Below are 16,784 nucleotides of genomic sequence, written 5' to 3'. Positions count from 1 at the left end.
GTCCTACCATTTTGATTACATTTCCCCTCCTGCCTCTCATAGGCATCTTTGATGCCGTGTGTGTGTGTGTGTGTGTGTGTGTGTGTGTGTGTGTGTGTGTTGGAAGGGCACTCAGTCTTCCCTAAGGAAAGCAGCCATGGTCCGAGAGCATGGATGTTTACAAGTATCAAGAGTTTGACTCTTGAAAGGATGGCTCACACGTCTGTTCTTGTATGTGAAGATATGGAATATTACTTTTTTATTTGAAACCTCTAGATATTATTAAGTAGCAGGCGTGATACTTTTGGGTGCAGGAGTTAGAAGACCATGGATGTTTTCCGTGCCATTGTTGTTCACTGCTTTCTGCTCACCTCCACTAGATACCTAGAAACAGCTCACAAAAAGGCTCTCCCAGGCTCCTATGCCTTGGACTGCTCATCAAGCTTCTGATCACCAGGGAGGCTTGTTCAACATTCCCATCTGAAGAATACTCTTAGCCAGTAGATCTCGTGTCCACCGATGGTTTTGATGTTCTAGTAAGTGCTTTTATTGAACAGGAAAGCGTCTTCAACTCCTCTAGACCCTTCATGAATCTTCACACCGCTGACTTTGCTGCCAGTGTTGTGACCCGGACTGATCATCGGATTCTATTTTAAGAGCATTTCCTACTGAGAAATGCTTTCATATGTATGATATTAAATACTAGGTTCCAACAGGTATTCCTTGACAAGGCACGGGACAACATTAATATTTCCTGTGTGTATGAGTGCTCACAAAGCTCCCAGGACTATGAATCTATACACTGGCCTATTCCTGTTTGATGAGTAATCTGTAACCCAATGTTCTTTCAATAATTTATAAGCCAAATTGATGGTTCTCCTTGAAGGAGGTGAGGGCATCTAAGGCTTTAATGTTCGATATATGGATCCCAGAAAGAAATTTTAGGCTCATTATATTTTCACCTCATGATCTAGACAGCGTATCTAGGATACTGGAATGTTTCTTATTAATGTTTGCTCCACTTCTTCCCTGGATCACAATGGCTATCATCAATTCTCATATGATATGGGACTGATGGAAGGCCCAGCAAGATAGCTCAGGAGTCGAAGCAGCTGCTAAGCAAGACTGACAACCAGCATTCCATCCTTAGAAGCTGTAGTGGAAGCAGAGTCAACTTGTGAAAGTTCTCCTCTGACCTCCACAAACATGCTCTACACAGGCACACACACTAAAGGAAACTAGAATATAAAAGATTAATAAATGATATCGAGGACAGAACAGTCTTGTGATGAGACCTGTTTTCAAAGCAAGCCTAGAACACAGCAGAAAATTTTTCTCTATATAGGGAACATCAGAGATAGGTAGATATGGTAGTATATGTGTGACTTTAGAATGTCCCAATTCATGATGGAAGATAAATTTGACTGCTGACAGCATTTAAGAAAAAGGGCTTAGTTTTTTTTAATAAGGGTAGTAATATTGTTACCTCTATTATGTATTATATATCTCTAGTCTATATGACATAATATCAGAGATAGCTACCAATCTTAAGAGTTTAATTTTCAATTTGCCCACAGCCTTTGAGCTATACTTAGGTGGCACCAAGGACTTGCAGAAGATGAGTACACATGAGTTCCTCTACATAACTTCAACCTAGTCATCCATAGCTTGACCAGAACTGACTACAGTAGGTGTCTTTGTTTTATAGCCAGGTCATAGATTAGATTAACAGCAGAGCCAGAGACCACAGGCTATCATCCCCCTCTAAATCTCTCCCTAACACCAGGATGCCCCTCCTGAGATTGCTCCATTTAAGAATTCAGAAATGCTACTGTTAAGCCTTGAGATTTATAAGCATTCGTCCCAAGTTGCCTGGTTTTGATGATTTCCAATATAGTGTATTGGCAAAGGATCAAAAAACATGGGGGCAAGCATGAACTCTTTTTAGGGTTCTGTCCCTAGATAAATCTGACAGGCGCCATATAATGATGAAGTCTTGACACCCACTCACCCAAAAGATAGATTTTATTAACAATAAAACAACCTTTTGGATTTCAGCCAGCATTACAACGCTGGCACCGGATCAAATCTGACGGCCTGTCTAGACAAATCCGTTAACATTCAGGTACTAGGAGAAGAGAAGTAAGAACTTAGTTAAAAAGGAGCAGGAGGTCCCGATCCACTCAGTTATAGTGTATTTCCAAAAGATGATACCATGTCTCAAAAACCAAAATGCACAAGCTGTTACATCTATAAAGTTTGAAAGTATGAAAAGATCCTCTTATTTTTACATTTTCATGTCTTTACCTTCCTATGCCAAAATATGAACCTAAGGTTACACTTTAAAAATATTAATTCAAATAAACCACCGCCGCTACCACTGCCGCCACCACCACCATCCTTGTCAGAGGCCATTTGGTGAAACTGGAATTTCACCCTTTTCAGGGGCTCTTTCAGAAGTTACTTAAAAGGAGGTAGCGAGATAGCTCAGTTTGTATATTGTTCACCTTGCAAGCATGAGGACCTGAGTTCAAATCCCAGGACACATGTGATGAAATACTGGCATGATTTGCTTGTAACCCTGATATTGAAGAACTAAAGACAAGTAGACCCTTGGAACTCGCTGGCCAATCAGTCTAGCCTGACTGGTGAGTTCTAGGCTATGAGAGACTCTGACTTAAAAAAACAAGGTTGATGATGCTTAAAGGAACAGGACCCCTGATGTTGGACTCTAACCTCCACACACACACATCCACACTGACATGAACATGAAACCCTTCCCCCAAGTCACTTGATCTGGGTTTATTGCTTTGCTGTTATTATCCACTTATTCTGTGAGCTGTTCAAAAGAATTTTAAAAATTAGATCCACACCCTTGGCTAAGAGGTGTATACACTCGTACAGCATCAGCGTTGCCACTGAGCAGTGGTCAGAAAGATTTTCAAAGCTATAGCACCTCAGTTTGTTACTGAGAACAAACAGCTTGCTTTAATGCTGGAGTATAGACACATACTCCATCCAACACTCTGTAGATACTCAGGGATGGATCCAGACTTGGGAGAAGTGGCTTCACACTTGGCCTGAGGGAGATCTTACGCTTCTATGTATTTTGTGGTATTCCCATGAACAAATGAGGGCTAATCCTATAGGAGGAAGTTAGTTTGGGGTTAAGATCTGTTACATTAAGCTCAACCCCAGTCATGATTAAAGTATGGCAAACACTTCTGGGAGGGGAGTTCTGTACTTCAGGCAGGAGAAATAGAATGGTAGTTTAGAGTAGAAGATATCTTGCCCAGCCAGTGGATTTTCAATGTTCAAAGATATATTTTGGTTGTAACAGTGTGTGTATACAGTCTGTTACTGGAATCTAGATATGGGATGCTACTGTGTGCACAGACCAGCCCTCTACTGGCTAGGCAAATGGCCACTAAACTCCATTAGGAGAGCCTAGCTCCATCCTTATACATAAGACTAATGACAACTGCCTCTGTTTCCCCATCTGCAAAGTCAGAATAATACACAAGTTCTTCTTGGAAGAATTCCGAGAGCTCATGAAACTACACATGTTAAAAAGCTCTGATTCCTTCAGGAGAATGAGGCTCTATGAGGTACGAGCAGCTACCTGTGCACTGGACTGAGCTCAGAGAATCGTGTCTTAACCACATTCCTCCTCCCTGCAAACGAAAAACTCCTCCACTTAAAGACTACAAACCAGAAGTGATCTCATCATGATTATACCCACCACACCAAAAGCAGGCACAGTTCAGAGGAGGAAACTCTTTCCCTTCAGCCATGAACTAAGTTGCATCTGTAATTAAGATCTTAATAAGAAGGGTGGGAGGAAGAAGTGAGACGCTGCAGGCTATGAGGCAAGGAGCTACCAGACTAGCATGAAAGCAAGAACAATTGAAACTCAATCCTCCACTCAGGTGTGCCAAACAAGCCCACACTTCAAAATGAGCCTGCTTTTATTTCCAACGATGCCTGTGCCTGCACAGAGATATAAAAGAGTACATTATTATTATTTATGACTAGAGGTTACTTACGACTCTCTATGAAGAACCCAGCCAACTCTCCTTTTTTTTTAAAAAAAAATGTTCTTCTATATATTCCTGCAGAATGCTGACATAAGGGGAATGGGATAGGGCCTTGATCAGTTCATTGATCTCTGGGGCAGCTCATGTTGACCATCTGTAGAGTGGCCATGTGTTTCTGAACTTTCTATGACAGTCATCAGTTTCAAATATCCTTCCCATTGTCAGACCATATGTTCCGTTCTTTGGTTTGTGAAATGTGGATACATCCTTGGAAACCATATATATAGTCTTGAAAATATATTATTTTTTTGCTAAGGGATCTCTAGGTTAAACTAAGGATTCAAGAGAGAAATAGGTAGTGGCAAGGGTCTGTGACTGGGCAAACAAATGTTCTGAGTAACAATCTGACCTTTAATAAGGGAGTAGAATATGCTCTGGGGCCTCTGCACCTCTGGGATATTGTCTAGAAATCTACCTCATAGTGAATGGGATCAGGAGGAAGAAGTTCTTCTTGGTCTTCCCATTATTTTCTATCCCTGTGTCCCATTCACATATCACGTTGAAGTTGATGTGGAGTGAGCCTGAGAACCATATCCCCAAACTAAAGTTCTAGCCCAAGGAGCTGGGGCCTCTGGATTGTGCTGTTTGTGTTAGTCCCTGGGGGCACTTTCTTGTCAGGATCTAAGCAGTGTTAAAGTGACCAGGAACAGAAACAGCAATATTGATCAGCAGATGACCAACATTAAAGATAATGATCTTCAAGAGGGCCAAGGGTGCACACATCTGTATATCTGCCCATTCCAGTGTGATGGCTTTGCGTGTTACTGTTAATTCAAGGAGGTGGTTGTCCTTGGCAGGTAGAGAAGCCCAGATCCATCTTTATTGATAAGGAGCAGAGCCATGAGGACTGAGAAACCCTAAATGAGTTTTAGCCAAAGGGCCTATGAGGTACTAAGCTAAATTAAGCACAACAGACCAACCGATACTACCAATGAGCGTACAGTTAGAATACAGGAGCCATCAGAGACTTCTGCCTAAGGAAGAAAGAGAAGGACAGGCATGCAGGACATGCCACACTGTTGAAAGGCACAGCACCTCTACAGAAAGGGAGGAGACATGGCTTCAATCTGAGTGTTTCATGAGTTTTGATTATTGCAACTTTCCACTGAGCTTCACGGATGAACCCTGTCCCTTCACTGTTCCCCATAAGAATAAATGAAGAATTAAAATTGTTTTCAAAAGGAGCCATCAAGCATTTCTGTGGTTGGCAGAGCTTGCACTTTTACACATCCCTGGTTGTTCCATCCTTATTTCTGGTGAGCACAAACGTCAGCATTTCACACGAGAGACTTCTTTTTTGTAACATCTTATACCTATTAGTACCCTGACATATTAGAAGTATCAGGCGAAATTCAAGGTTGCAACACCAAGATCTACCAAGAAACATGACATCTTCCAACATACTGGCCCCTGCCTTGAAGTATACATAGAACTTAGTAGATATGGTAGAGTCTAGGCATATAAGGAAAATACTCCAGTGGCAATTTTTGTGTGTATGTGTGTAGTTGTTCATGTGTGTTTGCACAAATGTGCGCCTGTTAGGTTTTTGAGGCAGGGTCTCTCACTCAACCTGGAACTGCTGCAGGGATCCTCTTGTGCCTGTCTCTGTAGCATAGGCTTTGTAGTCTGTGTACATGGGTGCTAGGGATTGAACTCAGATCTTCACGCTTGCGCAGCTGTCTCCCTGGCCCTTCTACTGACAATTTCAGCATCTTCATGATCAGCTGCCCCAAGGCCCTACCTCGGCCATGACAAACTCCTATCACATACTTTTTGGAGTACCAATTGCATTGCCACTAGACGCTATGCCAACCTTCAAGTTACCCAGGTCTCATTGTCTATTAAAAGCACTCTCTAAAAAAAAAAAAATTGACCTTTTCAGCTCAGAGTGGAAAAGGTCTCCAATAAGACCACTCATCATACAATGGAAATCCTTCAGGAAGAGTCCTGGCAGCAGGCTGCTGCTTCCCTGGCACGCAGAGCCCTCATTAGCCAGTAAGAACTACCACAGGGAGATGACTGGAATGTTCTAAGTAAACAAGACGGAGGGGCTGTTGTTGACCGAGTCTAAACAGGACTTTGGGGATTTTTGTCTTCTTTCCATGCCCATGCTCTTTGTAATCTGCTGTTGCCTAGGAAACCAGCAGCTCTGGCATTTTAAGTTGGAAATATTGTATTTGTTCCCAAGGGTCCCGTTGCCTTTCTCTTGGCAGAGAGGCTTGGTAATTAAGTCTATACAATTCTGAGGAGAGTGCCATGATCCTAGGGGTTAGCATTCCAAATCAATTTGTCCACTGCCTTCTAACCTTAAAATGATCGAAAAGTAGGTACTTCTTATATTGACGTCACTGGGTCTGTGGCGAAGTAAGAAGGAGCTGATCACAAACTTCCCACATAACCCCTGACCCACGTCCCGTGGATGGCACCTATTTAAATAAATAGCCTTCTCTTTTCGTTGCTAGCCTTCTGGTAAGGGTAAATAGTCTCCCCCCCACCAATGTGGTACATATGTAGTGTGTGTGTGTGTGTGTGTGTGTGTGTGTGTGCATATGTAGTGTAAACATGTGAAGTGTGGATGAAAGAAGGCACTGGGTGTCCTGCTCTATTGCTTTCTGTCTCATTCCCTGAGAAAGGGTCTCTCACTGAACTTTGAGCTCACCATTTAAAGCTGGTCTACTTGGCAGCGTGTACAAGCAACCTTTTGTAGCTGTGCCCCTGCCCCCATAGCACTGGGGTTATATGTGTGGGGCTTTTTCTATAGTGCTGGGGATCTGAACTCAGGTCCTCAGGCTTGCAAAGAGAGCATTTCTACCCACTGAACCCAAGAGGATGTTTCCTTTGACAACTTTTACTGTATAATGTTAATATATCCATGTATCTACATATCTGTTTAGGTATACAGATTTCTCCATGGCCAATGGCCCTGATCACACCTTAGTTGTGACAAACTACTATGCTATTCCATCAGTCTTCATGGATTTGTATCTGTCTGTCTATCCATTCATCCATCCATCCATCCATCCATCCATCCATCCATCCATCCATCTTTCTACCTAAAATTATATATCGTGCAATACATAGCTGTCAGTTACGAAATGCCTATATATGCTAGGAACCGATGACTGTCGTTTACTATGTTTTTGCAGCTATCTAATTAGATAATAGTCTAAAATAGTAACTGAAAGTTATATTGTCAGAAAGAAGCAAACGCGGGATTTGAAATAAGCATACTTTTTTTTAATGTGCTATGGACCAGTGGAACCCTTGTAAAAAGCTGTTGGCACAGATGTTTTCTGTAATTCAGCATTGGATATATTTGCTGAGTACCCACTAGGAGAAAGGCCCTATAATTTCAGGAATTTCGAGGTTTGTCAATAACAATGAAGAAACCATGCGTAGACGATGCTGGCAAGTGGGGGCTGTGTGCTATAAGCACGCTGCTGGCTCCTTCTAACTGAGATTCCCACTCTCACCATGTGCGCTGTTACCTGTGGCAAACTCCGTAATACCCAACCAGCTTAATTTAGCAACTGGGATTCAGACATAATCTTGTCATGAAACCCACCCCAACCTTTCAATATCCACTGAGTGCACTTTACAAGGAGAGCTGGGGCCAGCTAGGATATTCAGTGTCTACTCCCTCTGTAGGATCCTGGATAAGAACTTTATACATTAGCCCAGACTTTAGAATAGTAGCATAAAGCAGTTAATATTGTCTCAAATTTGCAGGGAAACCTGAGGCCTGGGAGTTTAATTTGCCCAAGATCACAGGAAATGGAAACTTTTTTCCTCCACACTCCATCTCGTTGCTATTGCAAGAATATATAAAGCCAAGTTCCTGTCTGTTAGGCTGACAGAGCGTACATTACACTTTCAACATGGGCTTGTCTGTTGATCTGCCCCTACATATCAGTAAAGGATGGGCCTCTTGTATTCAATGTGGCTTCCTTAAAACTGGCTCCACTGCAGGTATCATTTAGATAGTGGGTTAATAAGTAAGGCAGTGCTAACGGAGTCAGGCAGGGGTAGTGAATGTAAGGTCTATTTCAGGGATTAGAGGAGACAAAGGTTTAGACTTTGATTGCTTTATGGAGTGGATAGATACAGAGACTTTACTAGTAGAACGGGGTAGTTATTCAAGTCACAGAGGCTTGAAATCACATGCCCAGGAAAGCAGTAGGAGCCCCCACAGAAGAGTCCAAGGGGAGGGGTAGAGGATGCGCATTAGGGTCTCATGTCCATGTGGGTAGCAGGGTGCGAGTGAGCCCAACAAGCATCTGATGTTAGAGACACATAGGAGTGCTCATTTGAAAAGGTAACATGCGGTACTGGTGTAAAGACACAAAGGAGAGACAGAAGCTGCCAAGGCTTTGAAAGGTGTCAAGGCAGGATTTTGTCTGGGTTTGTTTTATGTTGTCTGAGACTGGGGGTGAGGATGAGGGTACAGGAAGGCACTTGCAAGGTTCTGGGCCCAGAAAGGATGTGTGGTCCAACAAGAGGCAGGTTGCTGAGGGCTTCAGCGCGTGTTGTACGGCGTGTTAAACTTGCTATTATCAAGACACCTGCGTTTTGACAAAGCCTCATCTCTGGACAGGTAAGTCCTTTAGCTCTGAACTGGGTTTCCTAAGTAAATATAAAGCCATAAATCATGAAGCTATGGTTTTCAAAACACTTTCTGTCTGCTTTTACACTCACAGACAACACACAGCATTTTGAAAGCAGATGGAAGGGGTCCGAAATTGCAGTTGAACACAACAAATAATTTAGTAAAAAAAAAAACCTTTAAAAGCTGAAACATCAAAGCAAAAAGGGGTATAAATGGCCAGATCAGCTAAACCAAAGGCCTGCTATAACTTCTCCTTTAAGACAGCTTTGGGAAAAATAAAAATATTTTCTAAGTTCTTCCCCAGAAGCTTTTTGCGGTAGGTTTCTCTTTTCCTTGAATGTCTTTGCTCCCATTCAACTGGACTATGAGAACCTGGATTCCAGACTGTAGGTATTAAAAAAAAAAAAAACCAACAAAACAAAACTGTATTGCCATACTCTATTATACTTCGTTTTTAAAGTGAAACCATTGAAGAGTGATTTTTCTTTCTTTATATTGACTAGAAAATAGATTAGACCTTGACAGCAGACACTTAAGGGTTCTGAAACTTGGCAAAGCTACAAAAGTACGTCAGCCGCAAGAACTCAGTCACAGGCTGAGCTTGCTACTCACTTTCCAGGCCCAGGCATGAAGTAGATTGGGCCTCATTCCAGGCCCACACGATGTGGGCAAGGCCTTCAGGGCTTCTGTTAAAGACAGGGTCTGGACCAAGTCCTTCACCTTCAGAACAAAGGGCAATACCCACCAGCAACCTTCATACCCTCGGCTCTTCTATTGGTCAAGCAAGCTAAGGCCACAGAGGCACAAGGAACATAGGCTATACACTAGAGGGATTTTATATAGAACATTTTGTTGTTGTTGTTGTCTCTGAGACGAGGTCTTCCGATGTAGCCTTGGCTGGCCTGGAACTCATAAGGATCCACCTGCCTCTGCCTCCTGAAGGACTGGTGATTAAGGGTGTGCTCCACCATGCCTGGCTTCTTTATATAGAATCTTAACAAAGGAAGGTTCTACAGTCTACTATCATTCAGACAGGCTCTTCTAAGAGAAATGGAACCTTAAACACCCATGACAGTCTTCCCATGAACAAACAAAAACACCAGTAAAATAAAAGCAGACTAGATGTGTCCTAAGCAGAAAGATTTACCTAAAGCAATAGCCCACATTCCGTAGCCATCGTAGTTGCGAGTAATTGCCGGCTGCCTGGAGCTGTGTATTTTGAGGACAAACTGAGTGGAAGTTGATTGCTCCCTGGTTATGAACTCTGAAGTAGCTAAACAGGACCATCTGGTTAACAACAGAAGAAAAGAAAGAAAAGAAAAAGAGAGAAGAAAGAAAGAAGGAAAAAGAAGCCTTTTAAAGCATGACTTTTAAATCTCACAATGATCCATTTTTAAACCGATGCTAAATTTATAGTTTCTGCTGCAACACAGTATTTAAGAGATAATTCCAGACTCCTGGGTTTTACAATCTAATAATTATCTCGTTTTACTACTTAAGTAACTCGAATTAAACAAATAAATGCCAACTTTGTATTTCAGTTTGCGGAGTTACTACTGAAACACAGGAGAAGAAGACTATCCTGAGGGGAGCACTTGGGAGGAAGTCGTTCTGAACTTTCTGAGGCCAGAACATACCAGTCAGAGGGATGTTTCAGGGAGTTACAGATGATTTCTGTTTTAGGGTTCCCCCTCCCCCCTTGATAGAGTTCAAATCACGAGTATTAGATCAAGAGCATGTCTAATCCCGTGCTCCTTGGCTGGTGCATCAGAAAAAAAAAATCACTTACCCTCTGTGTGCCACAATTGCTACTTCTGAAAATAAGTGTGCCTTGGAGCTAATGGGGAGAGTTAAATATGACAGACTTGTATTGCCTTACCCATCATGCCTCTGCTTTAGCATCTCCTACATAGCATGACTAATTCTCTCCTGAAAGACAGTTATCTTTCATTAACTAATAGACTTTATGACAGAAGGAAGAGTGGCTCGCTTCTGCTATGCTCAACTCAGGGTGCCCATGTGTCTGTGGCTTACTTGGGGAGTGAAGCATTTTTGCTGGTGAAGTTGCCTACAGTAATAATGGGATGATGATGATGATGGTGATGGTGATGGTGATGGTGATGGTGATGGTGATGGTGATGAATAACCATGCATTTCTATTGCTTGGCAAAGGGTTCAACTCTGGGAAGATCCAGCCAAGTGGAAAGCGTCCCCCACTTGCAGTTTCTCACCCGCAGTATAAATCATCAGTCCCCATGATGTTTTCTTTCCATAAAGAGCAAAGCTAAACATGATGAGGTCACTGAACCAAAGTGACTTTAGACTTTGTCACCTCTAGACTATAGCACTCAGAGTTCACATAAGCTATTTAACGTCCCAATAACAGACAGAGTCAATCCTTTCTCTTTTCTCTTATAATACCGTCTTGATTCAACCACAGGAAGAAAGGGAGAGAAAAAAAAAATCATTGCAGGCTAGATACCACGTAGCCCCATCAGTTGTGAACGAGGAGACTTAGCAGTGGAGAGAATCACTTCCAGAAAAGATTCTGGTCCTGCCAGGTAGAAAGCTGCATTATTTCTGACTGACTCCTGGAGTTAACCTTCCTTCTGCCCCTCCCCACTGATGTATGGAAAGCTGATAGGAGGTAACAATGGATACCTGGGTCTTGAGACTGCTGGAACTTCCTCAAGAACTATCATTCATGCTTTGGTTCACAGCCTTTGAATAGGATTTATAGACACTGAATCAGTGGCTGTTAGCTATAGCAAGTGTTTACAACCTTTCATCCAAAAGGAAGGGCCAGAGGCTACATACCACAGAGGGAAACCAAGTTAGTCCCTAGCTAGGTCAGTTCACTGACTCTGTTAAGCCACCTTACCAAAACGGATTTTTGTAATGATACTGTCCCTTAAAAGTCGAGGACTCACGTCTATTCACCATTAAAATAAAAAAGGATCAAACGTAAGCATGGTCAAGTCATTGCCATGAACTGGGCCAAGCCCCTTGGAAACTGCCTCCTTAGACGGGATGTGCTGAGCAAGTCATAATCATTTTGCCAAGAGTAACCCCAGAAACCGTGGTGCAGAATGCAGTGGAAAATCGTGCTGCCAAAAATATGAGCAGGACATTCTGTAAGCGTCAGGGAAAATAAGCCAGCCGGAGCCTTCATACTTTCAGACCCATTCAACCCCAGTAAAGAGTTATCCAGAGATGACTAACACCCATTTATTCATAAAACCAAACTATCTAAGGATGTGGGAATTCTCCATCATCGCCCCTATGATAGTGACTGGGGTTTTAATTTGGCTTCTGTCGAAAGGACCTAGAGCAGACAGCTTCTCAAATCAAGTGCTTAAAGCAAATTCTGAAAAGGTGCTTTTAGAGCCTGTCAGAGACTCAGCAGTTCTGACTCCGGTTATTATGGCTCCCCAAGCCGGCTTTGGTCAGGCAGAGACCTGCGACTTGCCTGATGTGAGGCAAGTTAGACACCCTCTGATCTAACTCAGAGATCAGACCGATCTGTGGCCGATGTGGCTCCTATGCTGACTCCTCTCCACTGCCTTCCGCCACCCACAGCAACTTTCAGAACCGTGTACCAAGAAGTAGTGGATCTGAAAGCGCATGTCTGCTTGCGGGTAAACCCCAGGGAACCCTGGAAACGAGATCAGACGCAGCTCAGCAAAAACCAGACACACAAGGGATCCCAGCCCAGTTGTCAAGGTGGAAAAGGCGCCGGCACAGCTGCCTCCAGCTTCTCAGGAGACTGCATAAAAGGCATTCTTACCTTGTACTTCATCTCGGCGGTGATCAGATGAGTCCTGGTCCTATCTAGTCACACAGTGAGGCACTGCAGTGTCCGCCCCTCCATTGAGGGCAGCGCGGGATGGAAGTGAGAACCTTCTCCTCCAGCGCACTGCGGAGTCTCTGAGCTCACAGCCCGGATCCAGACCGGCAGAGCGCGGACCTCATTTGCGTACTTCCCCGCCATTGGCTGCTGCTGGTGGTGAAGGTAACGCCCCCACCCCGCCCACCTCGAACTTCTGTAACCCTCCGACAAAGAGCGTGTAATACGAGCATTTCTTTTCACGTTATCAAAAGGGCGGAGGAGAAAACAGAGAGCGGGGAGGCGGCCCAAACCACCCCGCGAAATAAAAATATAAAGAGGAAAGACATAGGAACCAGACAAAGGAGGTACGTTCCTTTTGAGAGTGAACCTAAGTTTTAAAGAATCCAAATTCACAAAGCAGTCTGACGATCGCGCTTCCTGTGACCTAGCAACTAGTTCATAAACCCATTTTATTTCAAAGCCATTCACCTAACAATCTCGACATGAAACGAGCTCGGGAACAAAAGGTTTTCTGTCTTCAGGATCCCCCTCTTTTTTTTTAATACTAACCACCCCTGCTGATAACTCTCTCTCCGTCTGTCCGTCTGTCTTTTTTTCTTCTCCTTCCTTTTTTTGTGGCTGCTTTTTCCCCCCTCAGTGTTCAAAGTACTTTGCTAAGTCAGCCTGCTAGGAGCTGGAAAACATTTCTTTCTCAACGAAAAGGAACTAACAAACACCAGGTTTTCCCGGACCACCTCACTAGGACCTCTGAGAGAAGTGTCAGACACATTGAGAGATCTTGGCAGTCTTTGATGGGGATAAAAGTTAGGTGGGAACCCATGCAGGTTCTATAGAACACACCCTATACATCATGCCTGTCCGCCCAGGACACTGCTCTTTGACCGCTGGCAATGCCAGATTAAGCTTTTGAACACTGAGGCCTTTTCCTTCTGACCTCTCTCCCCCAAATGACCCATTAACCCACTCACACTTATTCAGGGAGAACGCTACTGTTTGATAAGCCTGGTTAAAAAAGAACAGCTTCTTTCTAGCAAAGCACAGGACATGATTTGTAGAGCGGTTCCATTTTGAGATTTCTATAGAGAAAGAGAATCACTCAGGAGAAGACAGAAGTTTCTTTTCCTTGGGCCTCAGAACTTGGAGCATTCATGACTATCCCCCAGTTGGGATGCATTCCAACCAGACTGCACGACTTCGGTGGAAAAAAAAATCAGCTCTTACTTTTTTCCTGACTAAGCTGGACCAGAATTAGATTTGGCTCCCCATCCCCCCTCTAAATTCTCAATGGATTAAAACTTTTGAAAATAAATGATTTAAGCAAAAAGCACAGGAGAGCAGATGCCCCATAAAAGTGGTTTCTGGGGGTAGGGTTTACATTGACAATTGAATTCACATTTGGCTGCAGCTCTGACTTTCCTCTACAAGATGCTCCTGGCAGCCTTCGTGAAGTTGATGTCCCTGTTCAGGCCTTATCCAGGTCATGGCTTTTACTTCTTGACCTCAAAGCAGAATTGAACCTGTGTGATTTGCAAGGTCTTTTGGACACAGATTAGGTCCGAAGCAGACTGTGGTAGAAGGATCATCCTGGCAGCCCTGCAGCCTCACACCAGTGAGATACGTTTGTTTGCAGGACAGTGAGTCAAAGGTCTTTCTTTCTAGAAGAGGTATCCTGGCCTCCAGGAGATGGAGATAACATTCCTTTGACCTCTTCAGCAGCCAGACTGAATCATCCTTAGATGAATGAATAAAAGCATGGCTGACCTAGCCAGTCTGAACATTGCAAAAGCAGTTTGCCAAACCTGGTGCTAGGTGTGTGTGAAACTGCATTCTCAAGCTGGCGGGCCTGATTCTTATCAGGTGACTTTCTTGCTTTGGTATTGCTACACATTTCTTAACTTTGCAATGCTAGTCTTATAAAATGAGGACATACTAATGCACACCTGCCAGGGACTAGAGCTAGGGGGGTTTTCCTTGGGTGTGACAGGAAGAGCCATTCAAGCACTTTGAGCAGAAAACAATATATTTCCCTGTTTTGCCCTTAAAATATCATGCTGTGACCTCAGCACAGCTTAAGCAACACAGGTAATTGTGCTTTTATTGATTATGTCCCCTTTAAACCTTTTGGAGAAACACAAATTCAGTAAATAAAGAAACAGCCCTTTCTGTATCGATTGCCCAAGATGCTGAATGTGAAAAGTATGTAAAAACTGGATTATATAATTAAATTATCCAGGAACCAATGGGTTGGTACCTTTTCAGAATCGAAAAGAACCTGGGGCTCAGACCCAGCCCACACTCACTAGCCTTCTATGAGTAGGTGTGTCTTCCACGAAAACCATGCCTAGCTAGACCCTACTGCATCCGGGAGTCGGGAAAATGGCACCCGATGCCATCGGAGGGATTTTATTAGTAGCCATTGAACATTGGTCAGAACGCAGATGGAAATCAAGCAAATGCTCATGGCTCAGGCAGAACACGGTGGCTATTCTGTCCGGGGGAAAGAACTGGAACCCATGAGCCAGGAGGAGAGCCCCCTGGGAAATCAGTAGTCAAAGTCGTCAAGGAGAGGACAGAACGACACTCAGAGATCCTGGGCCCTCTGGGTATGGTCTTACATGTCATATGTACGTTAAGCCACTCTCCCGAGTCTCAACTCTACTTAGAGATTTCTTTTTACTTTCCTTCCTTGACATCTCTCAGTGCCTCTGTCTTCAGCATTACTACTTATTTCCTTCCCAGAGGACAGAGGGGACGACACCAAGATTGAATTTGACAGTCTCTTAGTGAAATGCTGATGCCTTAGGAAACAGAATCAGGACACCTTGGTGTAGACTATAATGAGAACCTCACCAATCTCCATTTCGGTTTCTTTCACCACACTCCAGGCTTCTACCTTACTGGCTTTGCACAGACGGGTCTTTCTACAGAGAATGCTCTAGCTAGTTGTCGGCTGTCAGGCCTAGCTTAACACACAAATGCCTTTGTGTGTGCTGTTCCACAGCCCCCGCCCTGCCCACCTCGCCCTTTCTGAACAAATCTCTCCTTCCCCTGACTATGCTCCCATTGTACTTGGAACACAGATCTCTTAAAGTGCTTTTCTGTGTTTGGATGGTGATGGTGTGTTGACGTCTGTTTCTCCAGCTTTGGGTGGGTTCCAGAAGAACAGGGTGATGGCTAGTTGATTTCTCTGTCTCCTTGTACCTTATAGGTGCTTAAGTCATTGCCCTGTGGATAAGGAAGTAATTCAGAGAACACATGTTTACCTCCAAGTTCAGCATAATGCCCAGGAAAGAAATAGAAAAAAACCTTGTGTCTGAGAACACCCTCAGTTCTCATTTGTTAGCATAGACCCAGGATGCACCTTTTCAGAACCAATGCCAGACTGCTGTCAGTTCTGTCTCTGTGAGCTAAGAATAGCTTTTACATTTCTAAGTGGCTTGGGAGGAGACAAAAGAATAACATTTTGAGAGATGTAAAAATTAGCTGTAATTCAAATTTCTGTGTCTATACGTGAAAGTTGTATTGACACATTTACATACAATCTGCTGAACTGCAAAGGTAGGGCTGAGTGGTTGCCTCCGAGTTGGTAAATATTGCAAAGTTAAAGAACATATTTATTATAAGATAATACTGTAGCCAAGCATGCTAGCACATGTCTATAATCCCAGCTCACCCAGGAACACTTAATAACTTCCAGATCAGTGTGGGTGAGCTGAGACCACCCTCTCTCCCCAACAAAACAACAAATCCCATAAAAAATGGAGCCGATATGACAAATAAAATAGTATTATCTGCCTTTCCACAGAAAATGTTTGTAAGGCCCAAACGAAGGCATGCCAGGACTGTCCATTACCACTTCTAGTTTGATGTCACTTAGTTAAAAATCTGTACATGTTAAATCATCCCACAGAATAATGGCCATGCCACTTTCCCATTCTATGCCAAGTCTATAAAACCCTCCAAAGACAAGCCATTGAGTGTTTTCTCTTTCAGTCCAATGACCTGTTCCCAGAGCTTTCTCAGATGCTGGGCTCTGAGGTAAGCTGTTCACAGACATTGTCTCCCTTAGCTTTTGTCTTTGGTACCAAATCCAGGAGGTGGATTGTTCTTAGTTTACGTATTACAGCATGGAAACTTCCGGAAAGGTTTGCAGTTCACACAAAGTTACAGGACAGATGAGTGACAGGTTTACAATAGAAACCCAGGCAGGCTCCTTCCCGGGTTGGTGTGGCCCTCACAATAGAGCAACAGC

At 43.5% G+C, this 16,784-nt stretch overlaps 1 protein-coding gene across 4 annotated transcripts in view; it reads right to left on the bottom strand.

Annotated features, from left to right (window-relative positions):
* Window positions 1–16,784, bottom strand: part of Nedd9 (neural precursor cell expressed, developmentally down-regulated 9) — a 175,988-nt gene that overhangs the window by 34,816 nt on the left and 124,388 nt on the right. The window contains exon 1 of one of the 4 annotated variants that reach the window (XM_028763279.1): window positions 12,470–12,591. The exons of the other annotated variants lie outside the window; for them this stretch is intronic. Coding sequence (XP_028619112.1) covers window positions 12,470–12,481 — 12 coding nt within the window. The 5' untranslated portion in view covers window positions 12,482–12,591. Of the gene's footprint in view, window positions 1–12,469; window positions 12,592–16,784 lie in introns of those variants that run through there. 4 annotated transcript variants of the gene reach the window in all.

Source organism: Grammomys surdaster, unplaced genomic scaffold (genome assembly GCF_004785775.1).
Source record: "Grammomys surdaster isolate TR1022 unplaced genomic scaffold, NIH_TR_1.0 137, whole genome shotgun sequence".
NCBI lineage: Eukaryota > Metazoa > Chordata > Mammalia > Rodentia > Muridae > Grammomys > Grammomys surdaster.
Note: the sequence above shows the minus strand (reverse complement) of the source record. Positions and strands in the feature narration are given on the sequence as shown.